The 22,357-nt window shown below is 37.6% G+C and overlaps 1 protein-coding gene across 1 annotated transcript in view; it reads left to right on the forward strand.

The window, feature by feature from the left end:
- The window catches only part of MYO9A (myosin IXA), a 282,854-nt gene that overhangs the window by 187,499 nt on the left and 72,998 nt on the right, over positions 1 to 22,357 (forward strand). Inside the window, exons 16-25 of the mRNA XM_019659575.1 lie at positions 2,619 to 2,762; positions 4,125 to 4,164; positions 6,462 to 6,584; positions 6,859 to 6,939; positions 8,660 to 8,770; positions 9,615 to 9,737; positions 11,783 to 11,932; positions 12,748 to 13,061; positions 13,657 to 15,237; positions 18,723 to 18,822. Coding sequence (XP_019515120.1) covers positions 2,619 to 2,762; positions 4,125 to 4,164; positions 6,462 to 6,584; positions 6,859 to 6,939; positions 8,660 to 8,770; positions 9,615 to 9,737; positions 11,783 to 11,932; positions 12,748 to 13,061; positions 13,657 to 15,237; positions 18,723 to 18,822 — 2,767 coding nt within the window. The remainder of the gene's footprint in view (positions 1 to 2,618; positions 2,763 to 4,124; positions 4,165 to 6,461; positions 6,585 to 6,858; positions 6,940 to 8,659; positions 8,771 to 9,614; positions 9,738 to 11,782; positions 11,933 to 12,747; positions 13,062 to 13,656; positions 15,238 to 18,722; positions 18,823 to 22,357) is intronic.

Consider the following 22,357-nt stretch of genomic DNA (forward strand, 5'->3'; position numbering starts at 1 on the left):
CCAAGGCTTCTACAGGTTAAAATCACTCCTTAATTTCACCCCAATAAATTAATTTAAAAATTTGTATATAAGTGGACCTTCGGAGCTCAAACCCGTGTTGTTCAGGGGTCAGCTATCCCAGCTGCAAGCATTCTGGAGCCAGCTGGGTAAGAGGACTAAGAAGCTCTATTTTCATTATTTCCCTTGACATCTATAAACTTATCCTCAGTTGTACCTGGTGCTGCCCAGTTCACGGAGTTTCTTATTCATACTCTGGCTTAGGTAAAAGAGTACTGGTTATCAGGTTGCATGGAGTTCCAAGTGCTTCTTAAACCAATTTTCAACTAATGCTCTCTGTTTTGTTTTGTTTTTTTCTTTTAGCTGAGCCATCCTGCCACCTGTTGGCAGCTCAGCTCGGGCTGGACTCGAACCGCTGTTGCTCAGAGCTCAAACGTTTGAGAGAGCTCTTAACCAACTGAGCCACTCAGCCGGCCCATAACGCTCTCCTTTTTAACCTGCCTTTCCCACCACTGCCAGAGATACTTTGCTCCACCAATTCTGGAGCCTTTGGGGAGTTGTACAGAGTAAATAAGGATGCTTCTTATCATTCCCCACAGCTAATTTAAGGTTTACTACTGAGAAAGCAATCTACTTTGTATATTTTTCAGCTTTTCATATTTCAAAAATGTGTTACTGTTGTTCTTTAGTATATTCTTTTCATTCTTAAGTGTTTGTTCCCTTGAAGCTTACTTTATTAATGTTTTATGGGTTTCTGGAAGAATCCAAATATGTGTGCAATTTACTATCTTTATGTGGAAAGCCCCCTATTGTAATCACTGATAATTTTATCTGTTTTTTCATTCCTATATCTTCAGTGCCTAGAATAGTGCTCAGTCCATAGAAGTAACTTAGTAACTTTGGAGGGTGTATATGTAATAGTGAGTGTGTGAATAAGCCTCCCAGGAGGAAATTAAATATTCATAGAATGAGATTGCCTGTTAGGATTGGAAATTCCTTCAGTAGCATGTGGAATTTCTAAAATCTAATAAAGACAAAGCCACTATTTATATTATAATATTGGAATGTCGGAAAAGTCATGATGCATTTTTGCAACAAATGTTGCTAGTTCGGTTTTTTTGGAAGTACCAGAGTCATTTGCATCTATGTTATTGCTATGTCATTTGACAGCTGACAGTTCTAACTTCATTCTAAAAAACAACAGAGAGATTTGGTTGAGTTTTGGAGATTTTACAAGTTGAAGATGGAAGACCAAACTGTGCATTTTCGCCGTATTTTACTGTTTTACTTCCATAAAGGGAAGAACGCGAGTCAAGCTTGTGAAAAGTTGCATAAAGTTTACGGTGACAATGCTCTATAAGAACATCAGTGCCAACGATGGTTCACGAAACTCCGTGCTGGTGATTTTGAGCTCAGCGACGCTCCTCAGTCAGGGAGGCCCACCGAGGTTGATGAAGACAAAATAAAGGCATTGATCGAGTCAAGCCCGCGTTACATGATACGAGAGATTGCAGAAACATTGAACATCCATCATTCAAGTGTTCACGACCACCTGGAGAAGCTGGGATACGTAAGCAAGCTCAATATTTGGCTTCCACATGAACTCAAAGAAGTTCATTTGATGGCGCCTATAAACATCTGCAATATGCTCATTAAACATGAGGAAAACTATCCTTTTTTGAAGCGACTGATAACTGGTATTGAGAAGTGGATTGTTTACAACAATGTGGTACACAAACGGTTTTGGTCCCGACATGATGATTCACCTCAAACGACATCGAAAGCAGACATTCATCAGAGGAAGGTTATGCTCTCAGTGTGGTGGGATTTTAAAGGTGTCCTGTTTTTCGAGCTCCTACCAAGGAACCAAACAATCAATTCGAATGTGTACTGTTAGCAATTGGACAGTTTGAATGAATCTATCATCCAGAAACGTCCAGAGCTTGTTAATTGTAAAGGAGTTGTGTTCCATCGTGACAATGCGAGACCACACACAAGTTTGATCACCTGTCAAAAATTATTGGAGCTTGGATGGGATGTGTTGCCACACCCACCATACTCGCCTGACCTTGCGCTGTCAGACTTCCACTTGTTTCGCTCTCTTCAAAACTCCTTGTGTGGTATAACATTCAATTCAGATGAGGTTGTAAATAAGCACCTTGTTCTGTTTTTCGCAAATAAAGACTGTTCCTTCTATGAATGAGGGATTATAAAGCTCACTGAAAGATGGCAAAAGGTTATCGAACAAAACGGGCAATATAGTATCATTGATTGATCTTTGTTCTTTATATAAATAAATGACCTTTGAAAAACATAGACAAAATACGTCATGACTTTTCCAACAACCCAATATTTAACCAGCTGTATGATGTACTCATCTACATGTACACTTGTATGTGAATATGCTAGAATACTTAGACATTTTTTGTTCTGAATGAATAAAAGATTAGTCCATATTGATTGATAATCTCTCTGATAAAACCATTTGCTGCTGGTTTAGCATCTTTTTAAAATTTTAACTTAAGTGTTTAAAGTTTTATTTTACTTAAGCAATTAAGAGAGTGTGAATTAGAGATGTCTGAATTAACTAAAGCAAATTGTACTGCATTTAATTTTTACAGTGATGCATTTGATATTTCCTGGAATGGCAGAACTGGGATTCGCCCGAGCAGACTATCAAGTAGCACCTCCTTGCTTGACAAAGATGGTATATTTGCTAATTCAGCTAGCAGCAAACTCTTGGAAAGAGCCCATGGAATACTCACGTAAGTATTAATCAGTAGTGTGGATTGCTTTTTATGACTTTTTTAAATCTTCTGGATGAAAAAAACGAAGAGGTGATGGTGATACTATTTCATGAGTGGAATTTGGAGTGCAACAAGATTCAAAAGTAGTCAGCATTTAGAGTTAGGAATCTCACACATTATTAAGCTGGTGGGGTTTTTGTTTGTTCTTTGTTTTCATCTTGCCAGGAGAATCATAATTCAGTATACTCAGTATAGAAATGACTCTTTGTTGCTCTTTTTTGGACCCTATATTCAGAGAGAGAAAAAAACTCTGACCTCTTTTTTGGATTCTAGGTCTTTAGCTGCAATTGTCCCTTGATTCTGGCAGTCCTAAAAAATTGGGCAGAAAATTCCCTATAAAATGGTGAATGGAGCCATATATAGTGATATATAAACACTCATCCGAGCCTGCCATTCTTCATTGCCTGGTCCTAGAACTGGTTTGAGGACATAGGTATAACCATGCATGGTGGACCAGTGAATAGTTCTTAGCTACCTCTATGAACATATTTCAGACACTTTCAAAAGCATAGTTTTTGACTGCTAGCTAGAGCTATGACTGACTGAATTGGATTCCTTAATCCCTGAAGTCATTGCTTAACTGTTAATAGGATCAATTTACGTAAGTCTTGCTATACTCCAGAATTGTGAATTAATTCATTTAATCCTCACAACTCTTGAGAGGTTGGTGGTATTATCATCCTCATTTTACATTATTACATAATGAAACCAAGGCTTCTACAGGTTAAAATCACTCCTTAATAGGTGGTAGAGCATAGATTCAAGCCCAGGTCTTTTGGCTCCCCAGCTCTCGTTCACTAAGTATTGGCCTTTATTCCCTTTCTTTCTGTAGCCATTATAAAAAGTCTTGACATAAGTATGATTTTGTGTTATGAATAATGAAAAAAGAGCAGAAGAGAGATTTTAATTTCTAAAAGTGGAAGATCTTAAGTTTTAGTGAAAAGTACATTTAAAAAATTCATGAAATTAAGCATCTATTTAAAGTCCTGAAATGAAAGAAATAAAACTTCATAGTGTAAAGAAATTAGGGGTCTATTAACATCCAAAAGAAAATGAAACTAGCTTTGAATGTACAGTGTTACATTACTATCATCAGGCTTAAGTCTGTTTACATTACAGGACAGGCATCTTTTTTCTTGCTCTCTTTTCCTTGCTTATTTTCTTTCCCAAAGGTTCCTGCTTAATTGAATTAAACTGTTTCTATATAGATGACCATATCTTGGAAATGGGTGTATAATTTGTTGTTTCAATAGAGACCTTGAAATCAGTCAGATTTACTCAGATCAGTAGTTTTTTCTAATGTGTGATTTGTCTCTTTAGGAGAAACAAAAACTTGAAATCCAAGCCTGGCCTTCCAAAGGTGGGTATTATGAAAAATCTTTTTTCCATTGGTGCCCTATTTCATAATTATTTTTTTTTACTCATGCAAACAATCTTTACAAATCTCAATGACAAGAAATACCTTGTTTATACCCAAATAGGGATTATGTACATTCACTTAAATATATTTCAGGAATAAGACTGGATGTTATAAAATGGCCAAGCGTAAGTGTTCAGGTAGATATTTATTTGTGATAGTCCCATTTTCTAGTGTTTGAAAAGCTTCTGAATCTAAATGTAAATTTTTGTTGAGTAATGCTTCTTTACATGGGATTTTTAAATTTCTTCTTGGGCCAGGTTAAGATCAAATTCTGAAGTTTACCTGATTTTTAAATAATTTCTTACTAGTGATTATCTGACATTCATCATCATTAGCACTACCGTGTTTCCCCGAAAATAAGACCAGGTCTTATATAAATTTTTGCTCTAACAATCTACGTTTATTCATTTATTCATGTACAAAAATTTACATTTATTCAAACAGTCATGTCTGGCTGACGATCTTAACTGGGGCTTATGTTTGGGGTAGGGTTTATATTACGAACATCCTGAAAAATCATGCTAGGGCTTATTTTCCAGTTAGGTCTTATTTTCAAGGAAACACAGTAGTTAGCCAAGTTTTTCTGTAAAGGTCCAGATATGCTTGTAGGCCTATGGTCTCTGTTGTAACTGATTAGCTCTGCTATTGTAGCATGAATGGAACTATAGAGAATACATAATTGAATGTGACGGTATTCCAATAAAACTTTATTTATGAACACTGAAGTTTGAATTTTATCTAATTTTTCTCATGCCATTACTATTTTGATTTTTTTCAACCATATAAAAACAGTGGGCAGGATTTGGCCCTTGAGCTGTAGTTAGCCTACTCTGATATACATTGTTAACGCAGAGAAGGCATTCCAAAAATATTTATTGAATTTACTAAAGAAAGAAAAATCTTACTGAGTGTTTCATTCTCTTTTACCCTCCTAAAGAAGGAAGTGTGTCATTCATAACCTTGCTAATGAATAATTCCAAAATTTTGAAAGAACTGAAAAGGAGCTATTTATTCTCACCATTTTCTAGTTTAAGAAACAAGAAAATGAATGTCTTTATTATTCCTTCTATCTAAGTCACCTTAGGTTTCCAAAGAAAATTTAATGCATTGCTGATGTGGTTTCTGGTAGTGGTTAACTATTGTTTAAAACAAAAGAAATTCATGTAAGTGGCTCGTAATGATGTTCTTATGAATAGATTTTTTTTTTTAAGATTTTATTGGGGAATTGGGGGAGGGGAACAGTGTTGGGGAACTGGGGAAGGGGACCAGCCAAGTTGTTGTTCTTCAGTCTTCGTTGTGGAGGGCGCCAGTCACCATCTGGCTTCCCGTCGGCAGCTCATGGCCTCTAAGTTCAAGTTGCAGTGTTCAGTCTTAGTTACAGGTGGGCATAGCCACCATCCCATGTGGGAGTCGAACCAGCAGCCTTGTTGTTAAGAGCGCACGCTCTATCCACTGAGCCATCTGGGCAGCAGCTCAGCTCAAGGTGCCGATTTCAGTCTTAATTGCGGGTGGGCATAGTGCACCATCGAACAGGCAATCTTGTTGTTACACCAGCTGAGCCATCTTGCCACCTGTTGGCAGCTCAGCTCTGGCGCAGCATCACTGGCCCATGTGGGAATCGAACTGGCGGCTTGCGCTCTTAAGCCAGCTCTTAATCAACTGAGCCACTTGGCTGGCCCTGAATAGATTTTATGTAGAAAAAAAGAGAAGACACCACAGTTGCTATCAAACATCTTTACCTGTTCATTTGCCTTTCTTTTTCCTTGACTCTTTTTAGTCTTTTAGTATTTAGAATGCCACATCTGGGATTTGTGCTGTTCCTTTCACTCTCCTCAAGTGGCTAACTTCTTAAACTTCATATGACAGCCAACATGAATATATTGGATACATCTGAAGTAATTCCATTCAGTCATTAATGACAGGAATCCCATCTGTTTCTCTTCCTTTTTAAATTAAATGTAGCTAATTTTTGTTTATTTTAGTGTGTTTTATAGATTCAAATACAATTTTATAGATTCCAGTACAGAACCCGAGATGCAAGAGAGTTTGGAAAAAGTAGTTTTTCTTTTTCGCTGGAAAGCATGTGCAGGAAAGCAGGAGGAGGGTAGAATGGATGTTGAATATCAATCTCCCATATTCACCACAGTCATACACAGGAAACAATGAAAACTGGCTTATAATTTTGTTTTTCCTAAAAATCAAATGAAGAATTTGATTTTTTTTCCCCTTTTTTTCAGCACTTATTAGAGGTAAATTCTTTAAAGCACCTGACAAGACTGACCCTACAGGATCGCATTACCAAGTCGCTTCTTCATTTGCACAAGAAGAAGAAACCTCCCAGCATCAGTGCCCAGTTTCAGGTTATTTCCTATATTACTTTTAACAAAGAGGAATCTGTTTGTTCAGATGAGCATTGAAAGGCCAGAATGATCTGCATGGCCTTTGAATGGCATGTGAGTCATGTGACTAAAAAGCCATGCCGTAATGGTCATTTTCTTTTTTCAGAAATAAACCTATTTCTGTGTATACCACTTGTTTTTGCATATTTTGCCAACATTACTGTTTATATTTATAAATCACTTGTTGCCAATTTGGAAGGGAAGAAAATACTGATTATATTGCCTTGTATTGCAGGCCTCATTAAACAAGCTGATGGAGACACTCGGTCAGGCAGAACCATATTTTGTCAAATGTATTCGCTCTAACGCAGAAAAGGTAAAGATGTCCTGTAAATGAGCGCTTTTAGCTGAGCTTACTTCAAACTGAGCTTTAAATTCAAATGAGATTAAATGGACCAGGAGAGTTATCTATAATCTTTCTAAGGAAAACCATGCTCTCTATTTTCTATGGCTATCTTTGTAATTTTTACACTTACCTGCCTGTGAGGTATTTATATGGTGTTGACTTAGCATTTCCTAGAATTTGAGAAGTAAATACCTCTGAAATTGCATCATAAAAAAGTTTTATGCAAGTTTTGTTATCCCAAGATTAATCTCTCTTGTTTGGCTATAACCATCACTTTTAAAGAAGTTGCTTGGCATTTTTCACGTTTAGAGATTCTTGTCTCTGTAAAATAGGGAAGATACTGTGGACAGCCTTGATTCCTTCCTGTTTTCCATGGCAGTTTCCCTAATTAGAGCTTTGCAAAATACATCTAATAAGTGTGAACGTTTGTCATCTTTCTTCATGTTCATCATGGGAGAAATTAGTTCCCAGACTGAACAGCTAAAATGTAGTAGGAGTTATGTTCAGCTTTCTTAATCCTTGAGAAGCAGGCTCGAACTCTGCTACTTGCAAGCTTTGTGACCTCAGACAAATTAACCTTTCTGTGTTTAAATATTTTCATCCATGTAAGAATACACTGTAATTACAGGGCCAACATCATAGTGTTTTGTGAGCATATGTGAATCAATACCGGTAACGTAGTTAGAATGTTCCTGGCCTGTGTTAAGTGGTTAGTAAACATTAGCTATTCTTTTCCAGTGACTAAAAAGGGAACCATTTTATTTATAGTTAAATAGAACTTTGAGTCCCTATTATTAATTGAGACCTTGCTGTGCAAAGAGTTCAATTAATGAAGTATTTCAGGGTACAGAATAAGTACTAAATAAATGTTAACTATTATTATTTAACGTAAGTTGCCCATCTGACATTTTTTCCTTGTCAGCTGGTATGCCCCATCTATCTGCAGGAAAATGTTTGGGATTGCCTTAAGGGATTATTGAAAATGGTATTTAGAGAATAGGGAGAAAGAGAAGAAGCTCCACATGCATCTTTTGAATGTCTAAAAGCATGCCTACTGAGATCCCTAGGAGTGACGGTATTCTGCCTACTTTGGAGTGAGTACCTCCCATTAGCTTCTTCCCTGTCATTGCCTACCTACACAGTGAGATCATCAATTGTCAGGGACCATAGGAATTTTTTGTTTTTCTGTGTGTCATTAACAAAAAGTATTTAGGAAATGAACTACCTTTAACCTTGTACTAGTCATTAGAAGAAGAATCTGTCAGCTCTCACTTAACCAAGGCAATTGGTAGAATGGGGCAGGTGGTTTCTGAGTGAGATTGTAGATAAAATCTTAATTAAAAATACAGACACTCTTGACTATATATAAGTAGGCTAATCTTGTTACATATTCTATAATGTGGCTTCCTCTGTGGGCAACTACATTCCTTTGGAGCTTTGAAGGTTCTCTCCCACTGTGACTGGAGAAGCCTGGAAGCTTGGTTTCTCTTTTCCGTAGCGTCAAGCAGTCAGAACTTTTCTGAAGCTACCAGCTGGGGAAGTAAGAGTGTCCTGTCACTTCTACTATGTCTGTACCAGACAACTTTCAGTCACTTCCTAGATATACAGAAGTTAACCATACTTATAGGGCAAACATTAAATTGGACCTCTGTTCTCCTAGGTTACTGTTTCTCTGTTTGCTTTGTTTTAGCTACCTTTGAGGTTCAGTGATGCCTTGGTGCTTCGACAGCTTCGGTACACCGGGATGCTGGAGACAGTGCGAATTCGCCAGTCAGGATACAGTTGCAAATACTCTTTCCAGGTTATACTTTTTAGTGATCTTTGAATATATATGCACACCAAGTAAATTATTCCTGTCTTGCTTATTTTTTATTTGGGGCTCATTTGTTTATTTCTCTTAATTCTTCCTTCCAATTCCATCTTTTGTATACAGAATTAAAGAGGTTGAGAGTACTCATTTCCATGGAATGGCAGCAACCTCATTAGCTTTGTTGTAATAGAACCAGTACTTGAATATTCTCATTTGATCTGAATGTTTACTAATACTAAGTTTACTCATAACGTAGCAATTCCTTACATTGATTATTCTAGTAATTGAAATCGTTGAATCGGGATTTTTTAGTTCAAAAGAAAAGATCCCATTTGATTTTTGCTAAAGATTTCTCAGCAGGATTTTCTTTCACAGAAAGATGCCAGCAAGGCTCCTAGTCATTGTCATCAGCTTCTGCTGCTGTGGGTCTAGAAATGATACTTAAACTTTTCAGCAGCTAAACAAGTCTTTGCTGTTACCAGGCAGGAAAGCTTCGTCCTCAGTTATACCCTGTATGGCTGCCGCCTTTGCTTATGTTTCTGCTAAAAATTTGTGATTCTCGTTAAATTAAGCACATACAGCTCTCTCAAAAGGGATAATTAGTTTCTGTCCTTTTTTCTTCTCTATTTCCCTTCGATAATACTATGTAGAATTCGACCCTTCCCTTTTTACAAATTAACGTTTTGTAATATTTTAAGTTAACAAGTACTTTCTTGGTTTTGCCCTGTTTAAAAGAATAAGAAAAGGATCAATAAAAGGACAGTTAGCTAAATTTAGGATCTTGTATACATATCATTCTCTAGTGATTTTATAACATTTTCTTTTCATGTTTTAGGATTTTGTGAGCCACTTCCATGTACTTCTTCCTCGAAATATTATTCCATCCAAATTGAACATTCACAATTTCTTCAGGAAAATAAATCTTAATCCAAATAATTACCAAGTTGGAAAATCCATGGTAAGTATATTTACAGCCCTTGTCAAAATTGACTGTATTTTTTTTTTTTTTAAGATTTTATTGGGGAATTGGGGAAGGGAAACAGACAAGTTGCTGTCCTTTTGTTCTTCAGTCTAGTTGTGGAGGGCGTTGCTTCACTGGCCCATGTTGGTATTATCATTGCCCTCTTCCCAGGTGAGGCAGTCGCTTGCTAGCTATTGGACGGCCGCTCATGATGGTGCACGGCAGCTTACGCCAGCTGCCGGCTGTTCACACTGGTTACCAGCCACTCACGGTAGCTCATGGCAGCCCACTGCAGCAGGGGCTGCAGCCTATGCTGACGCCGGCGACTCAACAGCAGCCCAGCTCCAGGTCGAGCTGTTGTTCACCATCTTAGCTGTAGAGGGCGCAGCGTCACTGGCCCTCATGTGGGATCTGAACTGGGGTCCTGCTGTTCAGAGCTGGAGTCCCAAGCTAACTTTTAACCAACGTGCCACTCGGCTGGCCCAAAATTGAGTGTATTTTTGTGTTTAAATAATAATGACAATTTTAGTCTATGAGAATGTTTCATAACAAAACATAGTATAGCAGATGTCATGAAGAAATTAATTAGGCCAAGAAATTTTACTTAATAGTATAGTCAATATTAATTAAAGAGCTTCTGGCTGATTCTCTAGTTCTGCCTATAATTTTAACTCCCTAAAAATCATCTCTCTCTTGTGGTCTGTAATGTCCAACTCTCCTTGCCCAAAGTCACCTTATCCTGATTCCCCTACTGTCCTTAATTTGTGAACTACTCTTTCTGTCATCCTTTTAACATCTTAGGCTGAAAACCATAATCTTATTTGTTTTACCCTTCACTTTAATCCTTTACAAAGTTCGGTTGTTGTTTTTTTTCCCTCACAAATGATTGTCACATCTCTTCCTTTTTTCTCCACTTACACTGCTTCCATATTATTTCTTTTTCTTTAGCTGTCACTAATATTTCTTTGACAGTAAACAGATCCCTTATCTGGTTGCAGTCTATTTGTTATTCCATGTAACTCACTCTACCCATAGTATCAAAATCATCTTAATATACTTTTTTCTTTGTGTTAGCTTTCTGCTCAGTAGTAGTCTCCTGACAACCTCCTCATTAAATTCAAACGTCTTTCTCTTTTTCAAGAACCTCCATATTGTGATTTTACACTATTTAATATCTTCATTATGAAGATTGTGTCACTGTCCCCCATATGTGCCTTTTCATTATTTCCAACTCCATGTTTTGCTCAGATGGGGTCCTCTGTCTCATGTGTGTTTTAGTTTACTGTTTTCCTCTTTGTATGTCTAGTATCTATGTGGTCTTCTTAAAAAAAATTTTTTTTTTGACAAAAATGGGAGATGATGGATATGTTAATTAGTTTGACTGTGGAAACCATTTCACAATGTATACATACATTAAAATATCACATTGTATGCCTTAAATATATACAATTTTTAATACTGACCTGCTCTTAAAGATGAGTGCAAATCCTGTTTCCTAAGGGATTGTGTCTAAGTTATCTTTGTATCCCCCTAAATCCCTAAAGTTTTTTTAATGGAACGAAGTTAGAGTAAGTAAACTGATTAATGGCTCGGCGCAGCAACAAGCCTTTGATGCATACTGGGTTTCAAAAAGACTCATTATTGGTTTATTCGTGTTGTGATCAAACTTGAAGATCTATGGTTCTCAACTCTTTTCCCCTTCCCAACATCCTTGAAAAATACAACATGCTACCCGTAGCACCTAGGCTCATGATAGTGGTAAATTTCCAAAGGGAAGGGAATAATGTATCGATTTGGTCTCTGGCACTAGGATTTTTGTACTTATTCTTACATCCCATTTTCCCTTTTGTGTTCCAATGTCTCCTTTCCAATTTGAGAATGACTACTTTGGATAAATCGGCAGATATATTTATTGGTACTGCTTTTACACATCTGCCACTGTATTTGTTCTTGTCTAAAACTTATCACAGAAGGGATAATTCATGAAATAAAATTTTCACTTTTTCTTACATTGCATTCCTTACCTTTCTTCCTCCTGGTAGGTATTCCTGAAAGAGCAGGAGCGGCAGCACTTGCAGGACCTGCTTCACCAGGAGGTGCTCCGCAGAATCGTGCTGTTGCAGCGATGGTTCCGGGCCCTGCTGTGCAGGCAGCACTTTCTCCGCCTGAGACAGGCGTCTGTTATTATCCAGGTGGGGAGCAAGCAATGCCTTGCATGAGATTGGCTAGTTTATTTGGCCTTTGTTTTAGTAACCAGAACTGTTTTGCTGTGAAACATAAATAAAATGTAAACTTACTTAGAGATGAAGAATGTGTCCTACTCATTTTTGAAATGTTGATAGCACCCAGCAGATTACCTGGCATGTAATAATAGACTGTTGATGGAGCTGAATTTAAAGTAAATTGAATTTATAGCTATAAGTGCTTGTGAGTTATGATTAGGGGCAAAGAAGTTATGTGCCTAATTTTTATTGACATAGTTATTTTTTTTAATAGTTTTCTGAGTGATATTTGAGAGTTATACATGCATTGTTATTGTGTACTCATCTTGGATTATAGTTACCTTATTGGTAACTATACATTTATTTGGTTTTATTGTCTCCCTCATTGATTTATATGATGGCTGTTTCCTTATCTATTTGTACTGGAAAATCTTTCATATCTTAAACTTTGAAATTTGTGCATGTTGACCTTAAACCCATTAATATTGGCAAATTGTAGCATGAGAATATAATGTAATTTGTTCAAATTAATTTGTAGGGCATGAAAGCATCAAAAAATTTTAAATTATTTTAAGTTCTATAATTAACTTTATCAAGGTTATATTATCTAAAATAGTTGTTTTAACCAAGCAGATCTAGAAAACTTTTTTAATCACCCACAATATAGCTGTTTAGCTACTTACTTTCTAATTCTGATACAAGAAAATTTCTTCTTTATTCCTGTTTCTGTGAAAATGTGGTATAAGAGATGACAACAGTTTCTATTATTTTATCTTTCCCCACAGCAATTCTGGAGGAATTACCAGAAGCGAGTCAGACATGCATCTGTGCAGCAGGATGCTTTGGTTAAGACCAGTGCAGCTACTCTTCTCCAAGCTTCCTGGCGTGCTCATGTAGAGAGGCAGCGGTATTGGGAGCTGCGGACTGCAGCCATCATCATTCAGCAGAGATGGAGGGAGCACTGTAGGCGGAGGCACATGGCTGCCATCTGCATACAGGCAAGATGGAAAAGCTACAGGGAAAGTAAGAGGTATCAAGAGCAAAGAAACAAAATTATCTTTTTGCAGTCAATATGTAGAGGATTCAGAGCAAGACAAAGGTAATCTTTGTTGTCATAATAATTACTTCTTCTTTCTTCCTAAAAATGTTGTTTATACCTCTGCTCTAACACTTGCCTAACTTGTATTAGAATTGGTTTATGTACAATTTGTCTTCTCCACTAAACTGTGATACTCCTAGCAGTTTTAACCCACATTGTGTGGTCTATAATAGAAGCTAAATTGGATTGAAAACCTACATGGCCTGTGGTTGTAACTGCTAAGAGTCAACTTTTATATTAGGAGGAGTCTTTTAAAAATGTCCATATTGAACTGTTTTTACCTTTAGAAACTTTAATTTCCTTTTTTAAGAGTTACCTTAAAATAAGGGTATTATTAAATGAGAGCTTTACTTTTTTTGATTTAATTTATTCTTAGTAGAATGCCCAATTAGGAACAGGGCACTTAATGAAATATAATCTCACTCATGGAGTAGAACTATGAAATGTGCATCCAAGTTAGTTTGAGAAATACTTAGGTATTATAAAAAGAAAATTTTGAGACTTTCCTTTTTTTTTTAAAATTCTCAGTAAATGTATTCTCTCCAGAGGCATCCAAGAGATATCTCTAACCTACTTTTTTTCTATTTTTATGTAGATTTAAAGCTTTAAAAGAACAAAGACTAAAAGAAACAAAACTAGAACTTGGGTTGATGAATACTGAGCCCTATGGAGCTCTGAAAATTCAGGGTTCAGACCCATCAGAATGGGAGGACTGTTCCTTTGACAACAGAGTAAAAGCCATAGAGGAATGTAAATCTGTGGTAGAGAGTAATCGAATTAGTTCAGTGGACTGCGTGAAGGACTCCCCAAAAAAGCGACAGGAGAGAGCCAGGAGCCACAGTGGTGTGGACTTGCAGGAAGATGTGATTGTAAGAGAGAGACCCAAGTCCTTGGAGGATCTCCACCAGAAGAAAGTAGGCCGGGCCAAAAGAGAAAGTCGGAGAATGAGAGAACTAGAACAAGCTATATTTAGCTTGGAACTGCTGAAAGTCCGTTCTCTTGGTGGTGTGTCTCCTTCAGAAGAACGTAGGTGGTCTACAGAACTGATGCCCGAGGGCCTTCAGTCTCTGCAAGGTACACCTGACAGTGAAAGCTCTCAAGGAAGCTTGGAACTTTTGAGCTGTGAGGAAAGCCAAACGAGCAAACGAGAGTCCTTAATTTTGGGTGAAGGAGACTTGCAGTTTCTGTCCCCTAAGACATCTAGCAGTCCAAAACCTGATTCACAGGGCAGTGCCCTCAGTGCCTCACGTGAGACTGACTATTTACTGATTCCAAAGGGGGCACCCTCGGACTCAGTGCACTTGAAGAATGGGACTGCAAAGGAAAACCAGGTCTGCAGCTCTGAATCTATTTCATGTAAGCCGCAGCTGAGAGATTCCTTTATTTCAAATAGCCTGCCTACATTTTTTTATATTCCCCAACAAGACCCACTGAAAACTAATTCCCGACTAGACACAAGTATCCAGAGAAACAAACTAACGGAAAGTGAAGAAACCCTTCCAGCTCTTACTTTGGATAGCAACAGGGAAGCCAGAAAGTATCATTTTTCAGGAGAAAATCAAGGTGTTGCTTCTTTGAATACAGATTCTTCTAATACTGTGCTGAAGAAGTTAGAAAAGCTAAACACTGAGAAGGAAGTAAGGCAAAAGCAGTTGCAGCGGCAGAATGAAAAAGACATGATGGAACAGATTCGTCAGCAAACAGATATTTTAGAGAGGGAGCGTAAAGCCTTCAAGACAATTGAAAAGCCAAGAAGTGGGGAGTCTTTCACGGTAACATCTTTCCATCAATCAAAGCAAAGAGTAGAGAGGCCATCCTCTGCCATCCTGAATAAAGAACCCAGTGTACCAGGGCCTCCATCAGTAACTGTAAAAGATGCAGCTCTTGCTCCAAAAGACAGCCCCTCTGTTCACTTACCCCCAAGAAACCGACCCGTCACCCTGTTCTTTGAAAGAAAAGGAGGCCCATGCCAGTCTAGTACTGTCAGTGAACTATCCAAGACAGACAGAATGCGCACCCAAGCGAATGTAACCTGTAAACTCTCTAATAATCGCATTTCAAAAAGAGAACAATTTAGGCCAACTCAGTCTTATGGCCACACAACTAATGACTCTTCCAGAGATGGAACCACTAGGGCCATTTTCTTCACGCCAAAGGAAAATATGAGTATTTCCCTGTAAGTGAAATGTTTGTTTACTTTTACGTATAAATGGGAAACTTTTTGGAGAATTTTACAGGCACACCTCAGAGATACTGCGGGTTTGGTTCCAGACCACCGCAATAAAGCGAGTATCACAATAAATAGTGAGTCATAATCTTTTTGCTGGTGGAGGGTCTTGCCTTCAATTTTTGAAAATCGCAACATCTGTGAAGTGCAATAAAACCAGATATGCCTGTATTAAGGTGCCTTGATCTGCCTCAGCTGTTTGTATGGGTGCTAATCAAATTAGCCATTTTCTCTGGGTCAAAAAATTCCCTAATTGTTGATGCCACCAGTCACCTGAAATTGGATAGAATATAGCCTAGGAGTCTTTACCTGAGCCCAGATACAGATTTTTTGGTTCCTCCCCATTGAGTGCGAGAGCATTTGTGAAGGTCAATAGAGTGCCTGGAAACGTAGGCGTCCAGCCAATGCTGGGTGCCCTATGCTGGTAGGTGTAGCCAGGTGTTGCCAACTTGTTAGAGTCAGGCTGAAAGTTAATGTGCTTTGTCACTCTGTCGGCCGACTTTTGTTCTTCATTAAGTTCTTTATACTTTCTTTGTGGTAAAAAACAAATAACATAAAATTGACCATCTTAACTATTTTTAAGTGTACAGTATAGTAGTGTTAACTGGCAGCACACTGTTGTGTAACAGATCTCTAGAAAGTTCTCATCTTGCACAAACTCTTATTATTACCCATGGAACAACTCCCTCCTCGCTATTACCCCAAGCCCCTGAAAGCCACCATTCTCCTTTTTGTTTCTGAGTTTGACTTCGTTAGATACCTTATATAAGTGGGCGTTCTTTTAAGTTTTATAGTTTTATACTTTTATAGTTCTTATACTTTGTAAATTTTCTTAACTAGTGGTAGCCACGAGAAAATCATTTTTTTAAGTGGTAAATAAAAACAAATTTGATGACACTTAAGACATTTGTATTAAGTCATTGTGTACAGTGGATTTTTTCAGCTATTGTGGGAGGATATCACTTTAAATGAAATAAGGGCTGTATCTTAGGGCTAAAAAATAGAATTTCATATTGACTATGAAAATAACTTTTTCTCTCTTATCATAGCCTGAGCTTTTAAATCTTAAGTCTTTAGAATTGCATACAGGTTTTATAGAAACCCTTTGTAAATGCGGGTGAGAGATCATTGATATTTTATTTTTCCACTATGAAATCTAGTTGGACTAAATGACAGTTTGAGGTCTTATTCCTGCCCATTAGCCTAGAAATTGCCCAGAAATTCAAAGACTCCGTGTGGCATATAAGCCCATCAGAGTGTTAAAAACAGTATTATTTCCTGTCACTCTGATTAAATGTAGTGTTGTGAGGTGTGTGTGTGTGTGTCTGTGTGTGTGTAATGTTGTTGGATCCATGATTCTGTTTTATAGAGGGCTTACTTGTAGATTTTATAAAACAAAACAAAACAAAACAAAAAAAACCCCACTATTCATCCTTGTGAATTGAATTACTTCTACCATTTTCCCAAAGTAAACAAGTCTACTTGATCTAGTTTGCTTTGCCTCATTAAGATCTACTTGTCTTCAAAATGATTATATATAAGGTTGTTTATGTGAAGGCTTAAGTAAAAAATTCATACTTCAAGTCTTCTCTTGTTCTGTAATTAATACTAGAAACCTTAGTGTTTTATAGAATCATAAATGTTGGTGTTACTAAATTAATCTAGTTCTCACATATTATACATGAGCTCACTGGTGTTCCTAGAGGTGTAATGACTTGTTTGAGGTCACATATTTAGAGAAATAGCTGGAACTAGAACTTGACTTTCATGATTAGGAAGTATCACTAGATTAGCTTTCTTTCTATGCTGTGGTGGTGATCAGTACCTAGTGGTCTTCATCTGGTTTACGAGGAAGAACAAAAAAGAAATCATGGAGAAAGCAAAAGAAAATGCTGTGAATTTGAAAGTTAGGGTGGTCAGATGCTATGAAAGGCCTTATTGTTGCTCTCTTTGGAGAACAAATCAAAGGCCAGTAGGCTCCACTGGGGCAAGAGAGATTTTAATGGCCAAAAAGGAATCTTTTCAGACAAGCTAGGATGCCTAGGTTTGATCCTACACTGGTTAAAAAGGGAGATTGCTGAGCTGGCTGCCGTTAGCTAGGAAAGCTTGTCATCTATTGGGTTGTTGGAAAAGTCATGACATTTTTTCTATGTTTTTTGTTGCAAAAAACGTGTCATGACTTTTCCGACAACCCAATAGTTAGGTTTGTTTAGGGCTTACTGCCTAGGGCAAAGGACTAGATAACCTCTTACAGCCTCTAGGCCTTCATTTATAAAAATTAAATGGAAGATTTTGAGTGGAAGAGCACTTAGTCTGCCAGATCATAAGTTAATGTCTACTTTAAACCTAGCACTATGCTAGAAGGTAAGATAAGATTCTCAATGGGTTTACAGTCCTGCTAAGGAGAGATTAGCAACATCTTGTTGATCAATTTTAAGACTCATGTTACTGAGTTAATATACATAATGGAGCCATGAAAGTGCAGGTTCTATTCAGGTTTTCATCAGACACTGACATCCATTTCTACACAAAATTTAATGACAAAGCAGTCACATCGTGGTTATTCAAGGAAAATTAAATTTTTGTAAGCTAACATTATACCATCTGTATGGTTTTGGGCTTACTTCTTTTAGCTTGATAACAATTTCTTATCCTGCGAATGTTGATTTTATTCTGTACTAACTGCCTTCTTTTTTGTAAATATAATCTGGGTTTTTAGGCACCATTCCCTGCCTGAAGTACACCTCCTTAAGTGTAAGACCAGTCTCCCTTTTGAACCAGTGTAGGATCAAGCCTAGCCATCCTAGCTTGTCCCAAAAGATTCCCTTTGGCCATTAAAATCTCCCTTGCCACAGTTGAGCCTGTTGGCCTTTGATTTGTTCTCCAAAGAGAGAAACAAGTTTAAAACTAAGACAATAGATGAAAGCTCCAGAAAGGTTACAGGAAGAAAATTTGTTAACCAGTAAGGAACCATCTTAATATACAACAAAGGAATGAGGTCATCATCACTGGGTGACTACTTACCAGGTATTTTATGATTTGGAATAAAAGACCTAAGATTAATTCTCAAGATTTGGAGATTTGGTTGTTTCCTTTCTCATCATTAAATCCATTTCATTTCTTGAGCTAATTCTGCTGCTACTATTCTTAAACATATGTCATCATAATGGAATATACCCAGTGATTACCAGGGCAGGGCCTCTAGTAATTCATTCATACATGTAAATTCTTGATAATAGTATAAATTAGGCAGAAAAATTGTGATATATTGTTTTAGGAATTGAAAAAGATCTGGAACTATTTATGGAATTTGCTGGAATTCTTTGACCTGGCTTGTTAGACTATATTTCATGCTATACTTGAAAACTCCTGCCATGGGATATGTACTGGGAATTGAAATGTAATCTGTTTTGTTTTTTCTTTTGTATTCTAAGTGTCAACAAGGAATCCTTAAACAGTGGAAATTCTCAACTCCATAAACAAGATGAACCAACCTGGAAACCTATGAAATTAACGGGGCCGGGCCAAGGACAGGTGAGTACTAAATTTTGTTTATCTATCTTCCTTGCAAAATAGATGCACACTACTCTGGAAATTATTATTCTTGTAGGTAGAGCATCTCATTTACTCCCAAGAGTTTATAGAGAAAGAAGCCATGAGTTAGGTCTTATACTTAAGGAGGTGTACTTCAGGCAGGGAACGGTGCCTAAAAACCCAGATTATATTTACAAACGAAGAAGTTACTGAGAAAAAGAAGGCTATTTATGCAAGTGACTTTGGTGACTGATTATGGCAGCAAAAGATGGCTTCCTTGGCTCTGGAGAACAGTGTAGATATAGTTTCCATTCTCCTCTTTTGTCCAGAGTAATGCATATGGATTGGTTGTGGTCATCTCCGTCACATCTAGTGGAAAGGTCATGGTGGGGTGGAGGGGTGTTTCCAAGAAATTCATGAGCTCTCTGATGTCTTTCATTGGCATCATCTCCAAAACACCCAAAACAAAACATTGTTGTGTCATTTGTTTTATCATTTGGTCAAGCAGGTTGCCAGACCGGCCCATAAAAAGAAAGCTCGAATGGCGCGGACGCGCTCCGATTTCTTGACTAGAGGTACTTTGGCCGATGGGGAGGGGGAAACAGAGGAAGATGATTACGATGACAATGTTGAGCCCCTTCTGTCCCTTGAGCAGCCTCCTCACTCTGAGCGAGGGCCTGCACCCAGCCTGGGCCAGGCCTCTCACAGTGACTCCGAAATGGTAATTGTACAGCAATATAAGAAAACAGGCAATGAGCAAGTCTGATGGGAGTAGTCTGCTAATCTACAGCTAACCTTCACAGCTTCTTCCCATGTAATGGTTTGTCCATGGGAAACCTCAGTGAACACAGCAAGTAGGGAACTTTTATTTTAATAGGAGTCACTGCATTAACAGTGTCTGTCATGTCATAAACCAGGCAGCATCAGGGTGAATGTAGCACCTATGTAGAAATTCTCTATTGTGTCTTAAAAGGTCCAGAGCAGCGGCTCTCCAATTTTTTTTCTGTAAAGGGCTAGATAACAAACCTGTTAGACTTTGTGGGTCATACAGTCTCTGTTACAACTACTTAACTCTGCCACTGTGGAGTGAACACAGCCCCAGATGTAAGCAAATTGGCATGGCTGTGTTCCAGTAAAGCTGTTTACAAAACGGGCAGGGGGCTGTGTTTGACCTGCTGGTTCTAGTTTGCTGATCCCACCTGGTCTGGTGAGTAGGGTATGTGATAAACAATAAATTAAAATAGCTTATAATTAAAATGATATTCTCTTTTTTTTTTTTGGCCTTTAAACGTGCTTCCCCTCCCTCATTTTTTGGTAATAGAAAATAAACATGAATTTTTTAAAATTTAGTGAGCAATGCCAAAAATGTCCCCCTGGACCAACCCAGCCAAGTAGAAGGCTGTATATAGTGTGAGTTTTGTATTAGTCACAAATTATAGTGTTGGAGTTAGGTTTTTTTATAAAGCTGCACTATTTTGACCAAGAAAATAACTGTGTTATATCTCAACCAAAATTAAGTATATTTGTATTTGTGGATATAAAGTGTTTCATTTTGGAATTGTCCTGGAAAACACGCAATAGAGGAAGGACCCTGTATACCTAATATATACTAAAACATTATTGCTGATAAAGTGGAGTGATATGCATTTTATTTCCTTGCATATCCTTAATTAAGTTGGCTCTCTAATGTTCTTCTTTAGCATCTGTTCAGTATGGGAAGAAATTTTAGGGTGGCCTTCTTTTGACTCATTAAATATTTTATCTTTGAACTGTTTTCTGCTGTTTGTGCCAAAGATCTAGTTAAAATTTTTTGCTCATTTTGAGAATACCCTTATTGTCTTTATCTTTTGTTGGAGACAGACTTAGTTTTTAAATGATAATATTGATAGTCTAAGAAAGAAAAAACAACAGAAAAGTGCATGACCAGTTCTCTGATTAGATAAATGAGTCATTACCCTGAGCCAAACTGTAGAATTGTGAAAGTTGGAAACAATCTGTATATCCATTGATATGTATAAGTAAAGCCAAAGCCCTCTCTCTTCAGTATAGGATAAAATAACTCCATTTTGTGGGTGCCCTGTTTTTGAGTACAAATATCAAAACTATTATCATATGATTGGTATTTAAAGATGAAATTATGTCATGAGGCAAACTAATTTTAATGAAAAGTACTGCTTACATTTTTTTTAATGTAAATAGGGAGCATACTTAATTTATTTTCTAAAGCATACAGAGCATTTTCATTTGTGGAAGAACTTAGCATTTTGCTGTTTTGTTCCTGAGTGTTTCCTTTGTCACAAACCGTAGTCCTTTCGATGGTAGAATTCTTTCTCACTGAGACCTCTTACTCAGATGAACTAGGAAGTTGGGCTTTCTGCTCGCTGGGAGCCTTCTGCCCCTTGACGGGTGCTAGCTGGTAGCCTCTGCCTGTGGTTCTGTTCACCTGCTTGACGGTCACTGCATGCCAGTAGTTGTAGTGCCCTGCACAGCGTGTCAGTCACCTCGCCAACTTTCTCACTATTCTTCGGTTTCATCACTAGCTATTTTAAGAGCAGGTAGGTGGTGGTGGTTGTTTCTGATGGACACTTGCATGAAGGAGCTTTGCTTTCTAGAATATGCTGATGGATACTTATTGGGGTTGGGGGTGGGAAGGGTAGGAACAATTTTAAAGTGTGTTTCTGTTTGTTTAACTTGAAAATATGCCATGTTCTAATGTTACCTGATACTGTCAAGATGAAGATTAATTGTTTCTAACTGGAATCTGGAATCTACTGAGTTCTCAAAATCGAGATAACTGCAGGATTTTAAATGGGCTTGAATTTCTAGGCACATGGATTTTTAAAACCTGGGGAGTTGTTTTTTTTTCTTTCCCCTGGACAAAGTGATCCTTTCATTGACATTTGCCAAGAAATGTGTCATCCAGTCTTGGAAGAAATATGTAATGGGACAAAGAGAGTTCTAAGTGAATTAAATGAATTACCTGAAGGGGATTTGATAACTATTCCCCCTGAGTTGATGAGTTGTTAATCACTTGTTAACCAGGACAACAGTGGTAGTTTTCCACATTAAGACCTTGGTGCTTTTTAAAAAGTTTTCTACTTTAACTCTGCCTTTTGAGTAACTGTTTAGTTTCTGTATGCTGCTGTCACTCAGTTCTTATACCCATGCTGTTGCTTTTACCCAAAGATGACATGTTCTGCTAAGCAGCATTTTTAAGGTGGCTTTCATATAGTATTTTAGTCTCTCAATCTTCTGAATGGTGAGTTAGTAAAATCATCCCTATCCCGTTTTTGTAGGCTTGGTATAGGTAACAATATCATTTTCTCTGCCTAGTTTCTTCTAGCATTCCCCACTCATTTCTCTCCCAAATAGCTCACCAGAATTTGTCTTCTTTATCTCCAATAGAGATTAAACAAATTTTCTCATTTCCCCCACAAAACTGTGGTCACTTCTTATTTCTGTTTCTTACTCTCTGAGGTACTCTCCAATCCTTATCTGTGTTGAATTTTCCTTCTTTCCACTGTCCTCTCCACCC

The sequence above is a fragment of the Hipposideros armiger genome, unplaced genomic scaffold (genome assembly GCF_001890085.2).
Source record: "Hipposideros armiger isolate ML-2016 unplaced genomic scaffold, ASM189008v1 scaffold_302, whole genome shotgun sequence".
NCBI lineage: Eukaryota > Metazoa > Chordata > Mammalia > Chiroptera > Hipposideridae > Hipposideros > Hipposideros armiger.